Source organism: Oratosquilla oratoria, chromosome 4 (assembly GCF_046742065.1).
Source record: "Oratosquilla oratoria isolate Oo_2021 chromosome 4, ASM4674206v1, whole genome shotgun sequence".
Classification (NCBI taxonomy): domain Eukaryota; kingdom Metazoa; phylum Arthropoda; class Malacostraca; order Stomatopoda; family Squillidae; genus Oratosquilla; species Oratosquilla oratoria.
This window is the reverse complement of record NC_134780.1, coordinates 13,600,332-13,618,823: the sequence shown is the minus strand read 5'-3', so window position 1 is coordinate 13,618,823 and position 18,492 is coordinate 13,600,332. Positions and strand designations below refer to the sequence as shown.

At 38.1% G+C, this 18,492-nt stretch overlaps 1 protein-coding gene across 1 annotated transcript in view; it reads right to left on the bottom strand.

The window, feature by feature from the left end:
- The window catches only part of LOC143024280 (uncharacterized), a 39,199-nt gene extending 21,163 nt beyond the window's left edge, over window positions 1–18,036 (bottom strand). Inside the window, exon 1 of the mRNA XM_076183073.1 lies at window positions 17,552–18,036. Within this exon, the coding sequence (XP_076039188.1) occupies window positions 17,552–17,898 (347 nt within the window). The 5' untranslated portion in view covers window positions 17,899–18,036. The remainder of the gene's footprint in view (window positions 1–17,551) is intronic.
- Window positions 18,037–18,492: the final 456 nt, after the last annotated feature.

The following is an 18,492-nucleotide window of genomic DNA, read 5'->3' as shown; positions in this document are numbered from 1 at the left end:
GTATCGAAATATAGATTAGGCAATAGAAACAGCTTAGAGAGAGACTGTGAAAAAAAATCACAAATGCAGGTGGAGGGAAGATAAACTTAAAGTTTCGTATACAAATAGCAGAAGCATAATTAACAAAATTTATTTGCTGCGAGGTAAAGCATGCGTAGAGTATTCCGGTATTATAGCTATTACTGAGTCCTAGATCAACATGGGTGATAAACATTTCCTTCCGGAAATCGAAATAGAAGGATATTAGGTGTTTTTTTTTTTTTTTTTTTTTTTTTTTTTTTTTTTTTTTTTTTTTTTTTTTTTTTTTTTTTTTTTTTTTTTTTTTTTTTTTTTTTTTTTTACAAGGAGTGGGGGAGTTGTAGCACTTTTCGTTAAAAATACAATAAACTGTATTATAAAAAATTCGATTAAAGAAGAGGACTGTACGGAATCCATTTGGGTAGAGATTATAGGCAAGAATAAGAGAGTTGTTATTGGCATCTTGTATAGACCTCCTAACCTCAGCATTGAGCAGACTGATCCCCTGATTCATGAAATTCACAGAGCGTCCCAGTGCAAAAACGTTGTGATCATGGGAGATTTTAATTATAGAAACATTGCCTGGGAAACTTTAATAGGAGATCAGGAAACAAAGAAATTCCTAGATGTGGTGCAGGATAATTCCCTAAAAGAGGCGATTACCGATCCTACGAGGGGAGAAATTACTCTGAAGTTAGTTTTAACTAATAATGAGCACCTAATAAGTAATGTAAAAGGGGATAGTCTAGGCTCCAGCGATCATCAAGAAATAAGATTTAATATTATTTGGGAAGAATTAAAAAGTACGAATAACGTTCAAGTACCAGACTTCAGGAGAGCAAACTTTGACAATATAAAAACCTATTTGAAATTGAATATGAAATGTCAAGCGGACTTTGCGGACGTTTCGGACATTGTCGAGCCTCGGTGCGTGACCGGGGGTCAGGTCATGGCCAGGGGTCGGGTCACGGAGGGTAATATGCATACCTTGGGTCAGGTCATTTGGGGGCGAGGGCTCAACAGACAGGTCAGCGATTTGGATGAAATGTATAGCAATCTAACTGATTTAATTATTAATGCACAAAATACATTTATCCCCCTGAAGTCAATACGAAAAAATAGAATATTCCCAAAAGGATGACGTACAGATTGAAACATGAGATTGGAATGAAAAGAGGACTTTACGTAAAATTAAAAAACGGGGAAACACACCTTAGATCAAGATATAACGAAATGGCAAGCTTGTTAAAAAGAATACACGTACAGCGAAACGTAATTATGAAATTAAGGTTGCTAGTCAAGCAAGATCCAACCCAAAGGGTTTCTTTCATCTCTATAGAACAAAAAATAAAGAAAGAATAGGACCAATTAAAAACGATGAAAATGTCATGATAGAATCGGAGGAAAAAATGAGTGAGGAGTTTAACAATTATTTTCTATCGGTGTTTACTAATGAGAGGTTAGATAAAGTACCTGACTGCGATCCGATTTTCAGAGGGGATGAAGAAAGTAGTCTATTTAATATCAGCATTAGTAAAGTAGAAGTAATCAAACAGATTGAAAGACTTAAAGCTACAAAATCCCCGGGTACAGACGAATTTTTTCCGAGAATGCTAAAGGAGTGTAAATTTGAAATCTGCGACCAGTTAACTGAAATATTTAATAAATCAGTAGACACTGGTTTTGTGCCTACTGCTTGGAGGCAAGAAAACATTGTTCCTGCTTTTAAGAAGGGAGATAGATCGTCTATATGCAACTACAGGCCAATCAGTTTGACATCGGTTATAGGAAAAATGCTTGAATCAGTAATAGTAAATAGACTCAGAGAACACATCGAAAGACTTAATGCAATTTGTGATTCACAGCATGGTTCCTCCAAGGGTAAGTCATATTTGACTAATCTTCTATCCTTTTACACTAAAGTATATAAGGCGTCAGATAACAATGATAATTACTATGCTATTTTACCTTGACTTTAGCAAAGCGTTCGACAAGGTGCCACACCAGAGACTACTAAATAAAATTAAAGCCCATGGCATAGGAGGAAAAGTGTTAGAATGGATTAAAGCTTGCATTAGTAACAGAAAACAGCGGGTCACCATAAACGGAGTAAAATCTAGGTGGGGCAATGTTACTAGTGGGATCCCCCAGGGCTTGGTTTTGGGTCCCTTGTTGTTCATTATGTACATAAATGACTTAGATAACGGGATAAATAGTGATGTTAGTAGGTTTGCGGACGACACTAAAATAGGACGCCTAATTAGGTCAGGAGACGACGCAGAGATTCTGCAGGATGATCTTAACAAATTTTTAACATGGTCGGTGAAATGACAAATAAACTTCAGTATCTCTAAGTGTAGCGTGTTAAACGTAGGGCTACACAACCCCGAAAAAAATACAGCTTAGATAACACGCTTTTAGAGAAAACTGGGTGCGAGAGAGACTTGGGAGTTCTAGTGAGTCCGGACCTTAAAACCAGGAGACAGTGCATTAGCGCCAGGAATAAAGCTAACAGAGCATTAGCATAAGATTTCATTGCTAGGACGGTAACGAATAGAAGTGCAGACGTAATTATTAAAAAGTATCTATCTAGCGATAGTTAGACCCATCCTTGACTATGCGGTACAGTTTTGGTCTCCGTCCTACAGAATGGACATCAATACATCAGTACAGAGAAGAATGACCAAAATTATACATGGACTCAGAAATATACCTTACGAAGAGAGGCTTAGGCACCTTAACTTACACTCTCTGGAAAGACGCAGAGTGCGGGGTGATATAATAGAGGTGCACAAGTGGATCAAAGTCTTTAACAAGGGTGATGCAAACAAGGTCATCATATTAAAACAACAGGGCAGGACTCGCAGTAATGGTTATAAACTGGACAAATTTAGATTTAAAAAAGAAATAGGCAAGAATTGGTTTACTAATAGGGTGGTCGACGAATGGAATAAACTTAGTATCCATGTAGTAAGCGCTGAAACTATCAATTGTTTTAAAAAACGATTAGACAACTTTATGGATGGGGATGACAGGTGGTGATGGATACGGAGCTGCCTAGTGTAGGCCTTATGGTCTCTTGCAGTCTCTTTCATTCATATGTTCTTATGTACAAAGCGCACGACCCTCTACAAATCAGGATGGCTGAATCCGTGAACATCTGATCAGAGAAACCATCCATCATCTTTCAGCTCATACCTACAACTACAATTCTAAGCAACTGTCGAAATCAAACACACCAGTAAAAACTTAAACTGTCATTCATTGATATTTGCTACTTTAGGGTACGCCGATGGTCTTTTTTATGTATTCCATAGTCCACTCCCTTCCTTAGATTGACCGAGTCAGGTCGAAAGACGTCTACGAGAATAAATTATATGAATAATTCAAAATACCTTTTTGGGCTTCTGCTCAGCAACCTCACACCTCACACCTGCCCAGGTATTCATCATTAAAGACAAATAAAAGCTTTAATATTAGGTTAACAATACCATTGTAGCTGTTGACTCTAAAATCATACGCACACACGCGCGCAATGTATATATGTATATATATATATATGTATATATGTATATATATATACATATATACCAAGGACTACTATTACACAGGACGTGCGCACCCAGATCCCTGGGTCCGCTAGCAGAGGCCATTGATTTCTTTGTAACCTAACATTTTATATTGGACAAATATATCAAAACTAGAAACCTAACATTGTATATAGGACAAATATATCAACTATTGACTTATTCAATGCAGTATAAGTTAATATAAAATATTATAGTGAAATAAGAAACTATTTTTAAGGCACTGTTATGCTTTGAAATGCCAATTTTAGCCGGACTTAACAGGTATTATTGTATGAGGTTAGTGGACACCAGGCTTGGCGATTTTTTTCATCTTTTTAAAAAATATAAAAACCTATTTTCTTTTTTATTCAAATCAAATTTATTTTATTTAAATAGATTTTTTTTATAGATTTTAAATATTGTGGGATTGCTATCTGATATGCGATCTGATTGCTAAAGGACATTTTTAGCATATCAATATAAGGAGCAGTGTTATATAGACTCGTCACAAGTACACAAGGAATGGTATAAGCCGTATGTGAGGACGGTATGCTCAGGTTCACTCGATTCCTCCAAGAGTTTTCTCATCTTGGTGACATTTGCTGCATCGTCTGTCACAACACTTCCAATGTGACAGCCAAGATCTTGTTCAGCTTCTTGATTGAATTTTGTACAAGTTGTAGAAGATATTCAGCAGTGTGAGGTTTCCCTGATGTGTCTATTGTGTCAACTAAATAAATCTGACCAGTGGATGTTGTTAGAGTGACACATATTATGGGCTCATTATGGATGTTAGACCAACCATCAATTGAAAGACATACAGTTTCATAATTCAGGTCATCTGCACACTTTTTATATTCCTTTTCATACACAAGATCCAAGTACTTATCAGCAATATCTTTTCTGGATGGAGGAATATAACCTGGCCTCAGGTTCTGAACCATCTTGAGAAACTGAGGATGCTGAACAAGACGAAATGGTGAATTTGTAGCAAATATAATTCTTGCAACTTCTTTGTCGAGATTTTCCTTTTGAGAGGCTGAAGTTTTTATGATAAATCTGTCCAGAGATGTTAATGACTTTCTTTTAGATGAAAATTATTTAGCAGAAGTGGCGCCTGTGGAGGAGCCTGATAGTGACCTTTTTAATGGTGGAGTCAGGTTTGCAGATAATTCAAGTGGAGCCGATGATGAAGGGATTGAAGCTGTTGATACAGATCCTGAAATAGAAACAGAAAATTTTAGCATATTGCATAATTCATAAATTAATAAATAAATGAATGAATACAGTGTGATTTAGGCTACTTTTGAATACAGTAGTTATTTTTTTAGATAATGATCATATTTGCACAAGCCATTAAATTATTTGGAAATAATTAACAGGATATGAAATAGGTGGGCTTGGGATTCAGCCCACACAGGATTCAGTCCACTTTTAAATTCACTAAAAAGAATGGGTTATTTGGGTTAGGTTAGGATAAATCCCTTTGGGCTGAATCCCATGTGGGCTGAATTCCAATGGAACCTATGAAATATATTACACAATGTTGAATAAAATGAATAACAATCATCTAGGCCCCAAAGTTGAGTGGATACAGTATATTATAGTGATATAGTCATTACCCAAATTTAGAAGTAATGAAGTTGAAGTATCATCTCTTTAGGCCTTCACATTTTTATTGCACATGCTCTCCATTGTTCACCAAATTTATATAGTTGCGTATGAAAAGGAAGAAATGCACACAATATAAGAAAAATTATTTACCTGGGTCATCAATTTCTTCTGTATGCTGTGGCTGACCTTGGCATTTATCTCTGTGAGATTTTAATCTTGACACAATGCCCTGTAGTTCCTGGCTGCAGTCTTTGCATTTAGCTCGGTACCCTTTGCCAGAAGATGTTGGTAGTTTTTCAAAATCATTCCAGATAGGATAATTTTTTCTGCCTGAAGGAACCACTCTGCCAGGTCGAGAAGACATCCTTCCTGGTTGATTCCAAAGCAGCAACTGACTCAGTGAGAAGCTGCTTACCTAGAACAAGTTTCAACAAGAATCTTGTTGAAACTTGTTATGGGCTGCACAGTGATATATACTACATGTAAGCTTATACCGTTCCTTGTATACTTGTGGCAAGTCTGTATAACACTGCTCCTTATATTGATATGCTAAAAATGTCCTTTAGCAGTCAGATCGCATATCAGATAGCAATCCCACAATATTTAAAATCTATAAAAAAAATATTTAGATAAAATAAATCTGATTTAAATGAAAAAAATCGATTTTTTTTTTTTTTTTTTTTTAATAAGATAGAAAAAAATCGCCAACCCTGGTGTCCACTAACCTCATACAATAATATCTGTTAAGTCCGGCTGAAATTGGCATTTCAAAGCATAACAGTGCCTTAAAAATAGTTTCTTATTTTACTATAAAAGTTTATATTAACTTATATTGCATTGAATAAGTCAAGAGTTGATATATTTGTCCTATATACAATGTTAGGTTTCTAGTTTTGATATATTTGTCCAATATAAAATGTTAGGTTACAAAGAGAGCAATGGCCTCCGTTAGCGGACCCAGGGATCTGGGTGCGCACGTCCTGTGTAATAGTAGTCCTTGATATATACACATACATACATATATATATATATATATATATATATTTATATATACATATATATGTATATATACATATGTATATATATATATATATATATATATATATATATATATATATATGGCAAGAGTGGTATAGGTAAATTCCAGGAAGGAGCAGAAGTATTTTATTCTCTAACGTTTCGACAGAGTCTTCTTCAGAGAGATAATAGTACAGGCAAATTGGAATACATTGTCTACATACTAAGCGGGTCATCTCACAGGTTGCCTTGGGATAGAGTCCGCCGTTTGTGCCCCCTCGATGATTAATCTTGCTGCTGTGTGTGCCAAATTTACAAATCCGTCTCTATAATTGGTTGATTTAAAAGTATTAATATATGCAGCTTCAATAGTTTTTCTTGTCGTCTTTTTCATACCGGTGTGTAGGATTTTGGTGTTGTTTCAATTAGGCATATGTCCGTGTTGTGTAGCGTGTACTACTAACGAATTAGATGTCCTGTGGTGTCGCATGTCATTCTTATGTTCGTATAATCTTTTTGTGATTCCTCTTGAAGTTTCTCCAAAATAAGCTGCATCACATCCACCACATGGAATCTTGTAAACCACGCTCTTTTCATTTTTCTCTTCCGTGTGTTGGTTACTGGATAAAATGTCCCGTGTTTCCTTTCCTGAGGAGTGTACGACTTCCATCCCTATTCTCGCTAGAAATTTGGAAATTAATTCACCTCTCGAGGAGTAAGGAACCACTAAAAAATCTTTTTCTTTCCTCTGTTCTTCTGTAACTGTGTTTTTTCTTCTCCATATTTGTTTGGCTTTATTTTTCAGTTTTTGTATGAGACCCGGTGGATATTTTAGGCGGTTGAACGTCTCTGTAATGTGTTTGCATTCGTCGTGTAAAAATTCTTCACTACAAATTCTAAATGCTCTAAGGAAAAAGCCAATTATCATGCCAGATTTCGTTCTTGTGTCGTGTCGTGATAAGTAATGAATAAAGTCTTCTTTGTTTGTTGGTTTCCTATATACTGAAAATTTTTGGCACATCCGTCAATACGATGAATTATCGTGTCTAAAAATGGCAGTTTCATGTCTATCTCCTTTTCCACTGTGAATTCTATGTACTTATTTACACTATTGAGCCTACGAAGTTTGTTATCCAAATTAGTATTTTCTGGTACTATAACTAATACGTCATCTACGTAGCGAAACCAGGATGCTCCTCTTCCCATGATATGTATGTATTTATCTACTTCAAGTGACTCCATGTAAAGGTTTGCCATAATGGCACTGAGAGGAGATCCCATAGCTAAGTCTCGGAATTGTATATATTCATGGTTGTTAAAAATGAAGCAGTTGAATTTTACACATAATGAAATTAATTTCACAAAGTCTGTTTTTTTAACCGGTAAATCACTGTCTTTTACTTGATTTAGCACCTTCGTTACTGCTTCTATTGCTCCTTCAATCTCTACGTTTGTGAATAAAGCTTTTACATCATAGCTAGCCATCTTCTTTTTGTTTAAATCTAAGTGTTTCAATCTATTGATTAAATCAGTGGAATTGTATAAATGTGCGCTGCTGATTGTGCCTATTGCTGCAGATAGCGGTTTCGCTAGATGTTTTGCGAGTCGATGAGGTGCACTTCCAATTCCTGAGGTAATGGGTCTCATCGGGATTCCTAAAATATCCACCGGGTCTCATACAAAAACTGAAAAATAAAGCCAAACAAATATGGAGAAGAAAAAACACAGTTACAGAAGAACAGAGGAAAGAAAAAGATTTTTTAGTGGTTCCTTACTCCTCGAGAGGTGAATTAATTTCCAAATTTCTAGCGAGAATAGGGATGGAAGTCGTACACTCCTCAGGACAGGAAACACGGGATATTTTATCCAGTAACCAACACACGGAAGAGAAAAATGAAAAGAGCGTGGTTTACAAGATTCCATGTGGTGGATGTGATGCAGCTTATTTTGGAGAAACTTCAAGAGGAATCACAAAAAGATTATACGAACATAAGAATGACATGCGACACCACAGGACATCTAATTCGTTAGTAGTACACGCTACACAACACGGACATATGCCTAATTGAAACAACACCAAAATCCTACACACCGGTATGAAAAAGACGACAAGAAAAACTATTGAAGCTGCATATATTAATACTTTTAAATCAACCAATCATAGAGACGGATTTGTAAATTTGGCACACACAACAGCAAGATTAATCATCGAGGGGGCACAAACGGCGAACTCTATCCCAAGGCAACCTGTGAGATGACCCGCTTAGTATATAGACAATGTATTCCAATTTGCCTGTACTATTATCACTCTGAAGAAGACTCTGTCGAAACGTTAGAGAATAAAATACTTCTGCTCCTTCCTGGAATTTACCTATACCACTCTTGCCATACATTTGTCTTTTCTCTTGTCATATATATATATATATATATATATATATATATATATATATATATATATATATATATGTATATGTATGTATATATATATATATGTATATATATACATATATGTATATATATACATATATGTATATACATATATATATAAATATATATATATACATATATATATGTAAATATATATATATTATATACATACATATATATATATATATATATAATACATATATATATATAAGTATATATATATTGGTGGAAACGTAGAAAACACCAGACTCAGAAGTAGGTAATTTATTCCCGACGTTTCGAGTCCTGTCCGGGACTCGTCCTCAGGGGATACAATGGGATACAGAGATCACATGGTCTTAACATACTAGTAGCTGCGCCCGCCGGGGGGGGGGGGGACGGTAACCTGCCAGAGGGGGGGGGAAGGTAGGCGCTGTGACCTGTGTCAAGCGAAAATGTGTGGTGGCGGAGGGATGGGGGGGGGAGAGAGAGAAGGTGGGGAAAGCCATTCTACCCCCAATCGTTGTCCGTGATACTTCTCCACCTGTTCCTTGCTCCTGCGTATATGGTGTTGAGTGTTATGGACCTGTTTATGCTGCCCCCTCTGGCAGGTTACCGTGTTCCCCCCCGGCGGGCGCAGCTACTAGTATATTAAGGCCTTGTGATCTCTGTATTAATATACTAGTAGCTGCGCCCGCCGGGGAGGAACACGGTAACCTGCCAGAGGGGGCAGCATAAACAGGTCCGGTCTCCCTCCTTTCTGGAAAAAGACTTCCATTCACGCTGTTCACTTCATTTACTCTTTAGTTTTGCTCCATAGTTAATCTTGGATAAATACAGTGACTGGCCGATTGCCATTTACATGCCTGGTTCGCCCTAGATATGTCACCCATCTTCCTATCACACCAAACTCACCAAAGTCCTCTGACAAGTAGAGTACATATACTGAGCTTGCTGTTCTAGTCTTCATCTAGTAGAGCTGGCACTCCTCCATGCCACAGTGTGTGGCACCCCTCACTTGGTTTAGCCCATCAGCCGAGATGGTTGCCCGGGGTGTGGCCGCTGTCCTAGACTAACAGCTACTAGGAGCCACAAGTGAGAGTTGGGGTGAAAGGTGCTGACCAAGTGCACGAAGCCATCCCTTAGGATGCGGCTGTTTCCTACCCTAGGTGCTACAGCTCCAACCCACCCCCCTACACCCCATACAGAGATCACAAGGCCTTAATATGGAACAATGTGGAAATCAAGAGGTTAAGATAGTTATGGGTGTGTAAATGCAAAAGTGGGTTCAGGTGGAGAAGAAGAGGTTGTGGGGCCATTTGGGTTAGGAGAGAGAAATGACAGGGGAGAAAGATGGATAATCTGGTGCATAGAACATCAACAAATAGTAATGAATACGTGGTTTAGGCAACATCCGCGAAGGCTATGGACATGGAAGGCACCAGGAGATACAGCAAGAAATCAAATAGACTATTTTACTATCAACAGAAGATTTAGAAATGCAGTGATAAAGGTAAAAACATACCCAGGAGCAGATTGTAATAGTGATCATGTGCCAGTTATTGCAGATATTAAAATGAAATTGAAGAAATTAAGAAAGGAGATGGGGAAACCGAGAAGAGAAGTAAGTGTGTTGATAAAGGACGAAGACTTGAAACAGAGGTATTTGGTTACAGTAGAAAATAAATATGAAGTGCTGCGAGAAGAAGGGGATGTAAATGATCCGGGGTTTCAGTGCCAAAGGTTATGTGAAGCAATAGAAGAGGGAAATAAAAAGGTACTTCCTGAAAATAGAAGGAGGAGGAAAAACAAATGGATAACAGAGGAAATATTCGAACTAATGGATAAGAGAAGAGAAGCTAAAAATAGGGATAGAAATGAATATAGAGAACTTAATAGACAAATCAAAAAGAAGTGTATAGATGCCAAGGAGTGTTGGCTTGATGAACAATGTAGGGAAATTGAGGACCTTGAAAAAAGGGATTCTAAAATGATGTATGATAAGATTAGAGAAATTACCAAGAGAAAGGGGAGTAATGGGGGGCAATCAAAGATAGAGAAGGAAAGGTTTTAATGGACGAGGAAGATATTAAACATAGATGGGAGGAGCATGTAAGGGACCTATTTGAGGACGACAGACAAGAAGGAGAAGAGGAAAATTATAGATATCTAGATGGGGAAGAAATAATGGAAGAGGAAGTGAAATTTGCTATGATGAAAATGAAAAAAGGGAAAGCCATGGGTGAGGATGGTGTGATGATTGAAATGTTAGAGGCATTAGGGGATTTTGCAATAAGAAAACTTACTATTTTAATAAACCAAATTTACGAAAAGGGTACAATAACGGAACATATGTGTAAGTCGATTTTTATACCACTACCAAAGATAAACGGAACAATGGAATGTAGGAAACATCGCACAGTCAGTATCATGAGTCAAATAACCAAAATTATATTAATGATAGTTTTGAATAGAATAAGAAATAAAGTGAGAGAACAAGTTTCATGGGAGCAATTTGGTTTCATAGAAGAGAAAGGAACAGCAAATGCAATTTTTATAATAAGAACGATTATGGAGAGGATGATAGAAAAACAACAAAATGTATATCTTTGCTTTGTTGACTACGAGAAGGCGTTTGATAGGGTAAGACATGAGGATTTGATAAATATTTTGGAAAGAGTGGATATAAATAGCAAAGACATGAGTATCATCAGAAATTTGTATTGGAAACAAAGAGCAGCAGTAAGGGTACGGGGAGGAAGAACAGAATTTCAAGCTATAAAGAGGGGAGTGCGTCAAGGCTGTGTTATGTCTCCAGATTTATTTAATTTATATGGGGAGATGATCCTTAGGGAATTAGAAGGAATGGAAGGGATTAGAATTGGAGGATTTAATATAAATCATATCAGATATGCTGATGACACGGTATTGGTGGCTGATTCAGAAGAAAAACTGCAACATCTATTGAATGTAACCGTAAGAGCTAGTGAGGAGAAAGGTTTAAATGTAAATATGGAGAAAACTGAAATACTAGTGGCTAGTAAAACAGATCCACCAAGAGTGCAAGTACAAATAGCAGGGAGAAGAATAGAACAAGTAACCAAATTTTCGTGCCTGGGAAACGTATTGACAGAAGATTGTAGATGTGAAAAAGAAATAAAATCAAGGATAGCGATAGCTAAAAGCACGTTTCAGAAAATGAAAGGGGTTTTAACAAACAAGAAAATGTCTACAGATATAAGGAGAAGAACAGTTAAAACATTTATATGGTCAACACTATTATATGGTTCAGAAGCGTGGACAATCAGCAAAAAATTGCAGGAAAACTTAGAAGCAGCAGAAATGTGGATATGGAGACGAGTATTAAGAGTACCATGGACAGCGAAGAAAACAAATGAAGAAGTATTGAGAGAAATGGAGACAGACAGGGAATTGATGACAACAATAAGGAAAAGACAGTTGCGATTCTTAGGACATATAATGAGGAGGGAAGGGTTGGAAGAGGTGGTGATGACGGGAATGGTGGAGGGAAGGAGAGCAAGAGGAACGCAGAGGGAGAAGTATATGGACGGGCTGATGAGGGCGACGGGAAAACAACTCAAATCAGCACAGTTGTTACAAGTAACTAGGACCGTGAACGGTGGCGCTCCATGGTTGCCGAAGTCCAAGAGGATATGGCATGACGGTAAGGTAAGGTAAGGATCTCTGTATCCCATTGTATCCCCTGAGGACGAGTCCCGGACAGGACTCGAAACGTCAGGAATAAATTACCTACTTCTGAGTCTGGTGTTTTCTACATTTCCACCCTTATGGTTCCCGGACTCCAGCTTTTTTCGTGCATATATATATATATATATATATATATATATATATATATATATATATATATATATGTGTGTGTGTGTGTGTGTGTGTGTGTGTGTGTGTGTGTATATATATATATATATATATATATATATATGTATATATATATATATATATATATATATATATGTATATATATATACTGGCCAAATTACCCGCGCGTTGCTGCAAGTTCGTGAATCATCCCTAACCTAACCATACCCCACCTAACTTTAACCCTTAACCCTAAACAATATTTTTTTTTTAAATGAAACATAGTTATCCAAGTACCTGGAGTGATAGGGTATCAGAATATACATGGTTATGGGGATCTTGTCTGCAAAACCGTAGGAGGAGTTCGTGAATATACAAACAAACAAACAAATTGACAGACAAAAGAAAGATAGTAATCCAAGTACCTTGGGTTATAAGGTTTCAGAATATATATGGTTATAGGGGTCTATCTGCAAAAACCTAGGAGTTCGTGAATAATCTCTAACTTAACCATACCCCACCTAAGTTTAATCCTTAACCCTAACCACATCTGGGGTATTGGCTGCATTTTATTGTGGTAAAGTAGCATGCAGTTGATACTTTAGGGTCTATATGGGGTGCCCCTACGGACCAGAGCCACACATCATTTTGTCTGTGATAGAGAGAAACTCTGTTCATAGAGAAATGATGACACTTTTATACTACAACTATCCCTCCGTTATGCTGTCCCCCAACCCCTTGTTACTGTCCTGTACCATTTCTCTGAATATTCATTTCCTTTTATCACCTACTCTGTGGTGGGGGAAGAGAATGCTACCACCAAGTCTTTCCACTTGAGTCGTAAAAGGCGACAAAAAACGGGACGAGGATGGGATTAGGAGTGCTACTAACTGTAGCCCCAAAAGGGGATATTCCTAAAAAAAAAAAAATAATAATAATAAATAAATAAAGAACAAAATAAAGGTATAAGAGGGCCTGGGAGTTTTCCAACCAGTACCCTAAGTTTGGCTCTTTTAATGTACGTGGATGTGGCACAGATGAGATTAAAGGGGAAGAGATAGGCAGTATGTTTGTGAGAAGAAAGATGGATGTGTTGGCTTTGAGTGAAACTAAAATGAAAGGAAAGGGCAGCTGTGAGTTTGGGAGTGTAGCTGGGAGGTACTCAGGAGTGAAGAAGGGACAAGGGAGAGAAGGGGTGGCTATACTAGTAAATGAAGAGATAAGTAAGCGGGTAGTGGAGTGGAAGGAGGTGTCATCAAGGTTGATGTGGATGAAGGTGAAGCTGGGAAGGGAGATGTGGGTTTTTATAAGTGCGAATGGGCCTGGCAGTGAGAAGAGTGTAGAGGAAAGGGAGGCTTTTTGGGTAGATATAAATGAGTGCATAGAGGGATTAGGGAGAAATCTCAATGTAGTTGTATTGGGAGACCTTAATGCTAGGGTAGGAAATGAACCAATAGACGGAGTGATTGGGAAGTATGGAGTTCCAGGTAAAAATTGTAGTGGAGAATTGAAGGTGGAGATGTGTCTTGAAAGTGAGTTACTGATAGCAAATACAGTGTTTCGGAAGAAAGTCAAGCATAAGTACACATGGGAGAGGGTGGTGGATGGAAGGGTGGTAGATAGAGCATTAATAGACTATATAGTGGTGACCAGGAGTATAGTAGGAAGAGTTAAGGATGTACATGTTGTAAGGGGACAGAGTGGGGGAGTATCAGATAATTTTCTGGTGGAAGGTAAATTGAGAGTGGAGAATAGGTGGAGAAAGAGGAAAAGGGCAGAATGTAGGGAGCTACTTAGAGTGAACTGCTTAAATGAGAAAAAAAAAAGAAGAATGAGTATAAGAAGAAGCTGAAAGATGAGTGGGGGGGAGGAAAGGATAGAGTAGAACCAGGAGTGGAGGAGGAATGGAGATGGTTCAAGGAGGGAGTCATAAGTTGTGCAAAGATGGTGTGTGGAACAAGAATGACAGGAGGAAATAGAAGGAAGGGTAGTGAGTAGGGGGATGAGGAAGCAAAGAAAGGTGTAGAAGAGAAGAAGCAGGCATTCATAGATTGGCTACAAATTAGGACGAGGGAATCGTATGAGAGGTACAAAATAAAGAGAAAGGAAGTTAAGCATAAGATAAAGGAAGCAAAGAAGAGAGCAGATGTGAAATGGGGTAAGAGTATGACAGAAAAAATTTAAAGTAATAAAAAGATGTTTTGGGAGGAAATTAAAAGAGGAAGAGGAGGCGAATCAAGTAGAGAAGAAAAGGTAAAAGGTGCAGATGGAGAGATGATAATGGAAGAGAAGGCAGTGAGAGGAAGATGGGCAGAGTATTTTAGGGAGTTGCTAAATGTGAAGGAGGATTGGGAAGGAAAGGTAGTTGCAGTGGGAAGCGCTAAGAAAATGAGAGTGATGAGTGAGGAAAATGGAGGAGAAACAGTGAAGGATGATGTGAAAGCAGCTGTTAAGATGATGTACAGTGATGGTGGACTGGCTGGTGAGGTTATTCAATGTTTGCTGGAGAGAGGGTAGAGTGCCGGAGGACTGGAGGAGTGCCTGCATAGTTCCGCTTTACAAGGGAAAAGGGGACAAGTGTGAGTGTAGTAGTTTCAGAGGGATCAGCTTGTTAAGTGGGAAGGCTTATGGGAGGTTCTTGATTGAGAGAATTAGGAGAGGAAGAGAGGGAGTAATTGGTGAGGAACAGTGTGGGTTTACGACAAGTAGGGGTTGTGTAGATCAGATCTTTGTGGTAAGACAGATATGTGAGAAAGCTATAGGAAAACGTAAGGATGTTTTTTGGGCTTTTTTGGATCTGGAAAAGGCTTATGACAGGATAGACAGGAAGGCACTGTGGGAGGTACTGCAGATATATTGGATAGGAGGAAAGCTGTTTAAGAGCAGTCAAAAGTTTTTACGAGAGTAGTAGAGCATGTGTTAGGATTAGAAATGGAGAGAGTGAATGGTTTGAGGTAAAGGTGGGACTTCGTCAGGGATGTGTTGTGTCGCCCTGGCTGTTCAATTTTTACATGGATGGGGTGGTGCGAGAGGTGAATGCAAGGGTAGTGGGTCAAGGGTTGGAGATTATTAAAGAAAATAGAGAAGAGTGGGAGGTGAGCCAGTTGTTGTTTGCTGACGACACTGCGCTTGTAGCAGGATCAGAGGAGGGATTGAGGGAGTTAGTGATAGAGTTTGAGAAGGTGTGTGAAAGAAGGAAGCTGAATATAAATGTGGGTAAAAGTAAGGTGATGAGATGTACAAGGGGAGAGAGTGGCAGCAGGCTGGAAGTGAGCATTAAGGGTGAAAGACTGGAGGAATTGGATAGTTTTAGATACTTGGGTGCGAATGTGGCAGGAAAGGGAGGAGTGGGGGTGGAGGTAGAATGTAGATTGAGAGAAGCGAGTAAATGCTTGGTGGATTAAAAAATGTAATGAGAAATAGACATCTGGGAATGGATGCTAAGAGGAGGTTATATGAAGGAATGATTGTGCCAACAGCACTGTACGGGGCAGAAACATGGAACATGAGAGAGGAAGAGAGAAGGAGTTTAAATGTGTTTGAGATGAAATATCTGAGAAGTATGATAGGGGTTACTAGGCTAGATAGAGTGAGAAATAAGGAGGTGAGGAGGAGAACAGGGGTGGAAAGGGAGTTGGGAGACAGGGTTGATGAAAGAATATTAGGATGGTTTGGACACATGGAAAGAATGAGTGAAGAAAGATTAATAAAAAAAAGTGTGAAAGGCGGAGGTGGAAGGAGTGAATATGAGGAGGCGTCCTAGGATAAGATGGGTGGATGGGGTGAAAGGGGCATTACAAAAGAGAGGAATGTCTGTAGAGGAAGGACGGAAGAGGACAGAAGATAGGGGTGAATGGAGAGGGGCTGTGTATAGAAGATGCTGTGATGCATGAGGGAGAGTGGGTGGGGGATTGGGGGGGGGGGTGAGGAAATATGTATGGGAAAAATTTGACGCAGCCCAAAGGGATTTCTCCCCGTCTTCTCTTTTTCTGCATGAGGGGACGAAGAGGGGGGATCGCCGAATATATGAAGCGGCCTTGCTGTGTATGTGCTGTGTCTTGCGACACTGCTTCTGACCCAGGGTAGTGGACAGGATGTAGGGATGACCCGTCATCCAGGAGGAGCCAAGCTAAGAGGGAGGGAGGAGGGTGGAGGGGAGTGGAATATATAGGAAATGAAATGGGTGGGAGTGGTTTCTATGCCTTTTTCTTTCTGGCTACCCCCCGTGTAGGGGGAAAAAGCCTTTGGTATATGTATGTATGTATGTTTGTATGTATGTATGTATGTATGTATGTATGTATGTATGTATGTATGTATGTATGTATGTATGTATGTATGTATGTATGTATGTATGTATGTATGTATGTATGTATGTATGTATGTATGTATGTATGTATGTATGTATGTATGTATGTATGAAAATGAAATATAGTCATCCAAGTACCTGAAGTGATAAGGTATCAAAATATATATGGTTATGGGGGTCCATATGCAAAACCCTAGGAGGAGTTCCTGAACAAACCAACAGACAGACAGACAAATGAAAGATAGTTTTCCAAGTACCTTGAGTTATAGGGTTTCAGACTATATATGGTTATAGGGTATCTGCAAAAACCTAGGAGTAGTTCGTGAATAATCACTCACCTAACCATAACCCACCTAACTTTAACCCTTAACCCTAACCAAAATATTTTTGGAAATGAAATATAGTTATCCAAGTACCTGGAGGGATAGGGTATCAGAATATATATGGTTATGAGGGTCTATCTGCAAAACTCTAGGAGGAGTTCGTGATCAAACAAACAAACAAACAAACAGACAGACAGATAGAGGCTACTACTTTATTATAGTATATATATATATATATATATATATATATATATATATATATATATATATATATATATATACACATATATATATAAATACATATATATATATATATATATATATATATATATATATATATATATATATATATATATATATATATATATTCACACATACAACGTATTTGCGAGTAGCTGGGTACGCAACATTCGGGCACCTTAAGTCTGTCGTATATCTATGTAAAGAAAAAAAGATCTTACCTATGAAAACTGATGTCAAGATGTCTGCGTTTTCTAGCGCACAAGGGAATAGTAGCTGGCGCTGATTGTATGCATGTAAAGTATTTTGTCAAGGTCAAGACAGACACCATTGTGTACGTGTTCGTCTGGTAGTTCATTATGCGCACTCGTTTAGGGTCGAATGTTTCATCTTCTTTGTCTTGCAAAGCTACACTGCCCCGAATCCAGTTCTCCGTTTCCTCGGGAATGTCCCAGGTGTCGTTGACTGGAGTTTGTGTCGATGTCTCAGTGAACTGGCTTGATGCATTTTCCCCGAAGTCTAAGAACGCTGGTATTTGTGTAGTAACGTCATCATCAAAAATCTGCATTATCCAAAAGGAATCAGTTGTTTCAGGGGTAGAGAGATTAGCGGGATTTCGAGATGAAGGAGGAAACGACTGAGAAAATGCCTCTTCGGTAGCTGACAACGACGAGAGCAGAGTCGTCAGGATCAGCACGACTGTACCTTCTTTGGTTATTTGCCGCATCTGCCAAGAATATAAAACTAAAGTTAAACATCGAGTATATGCGAGATTTAAAAAGTTACATATATGTGTATCCCTAGGCATATAGGCATACATGTTTATGTATGATGCATAAAATATGTCTTAGCGCCATGGATGTATTTGGAAAAACGTTAATAAAAGCGAATGGTGAAAAGAATTCTGGTGTTATTAGTAACGATCTCATGTCATCAAAGCAGTGTATTTCTGCCTCAGAGAAAACAAACAAGATGCGAGGACTGATTGCACGATATCTTAATTTCAAAAGTTCATCTGTCATCAACCAACCATATAAATAATTAGTCCGCCCACATTTGAAATATGCTGTTTCCGTATGATCGCCGTATTTCATTAAAGACATTGACAAATTAGAAAAAGTACAGTGGTGAGCCAAAAAACTAATTTCAAATATCATAAATA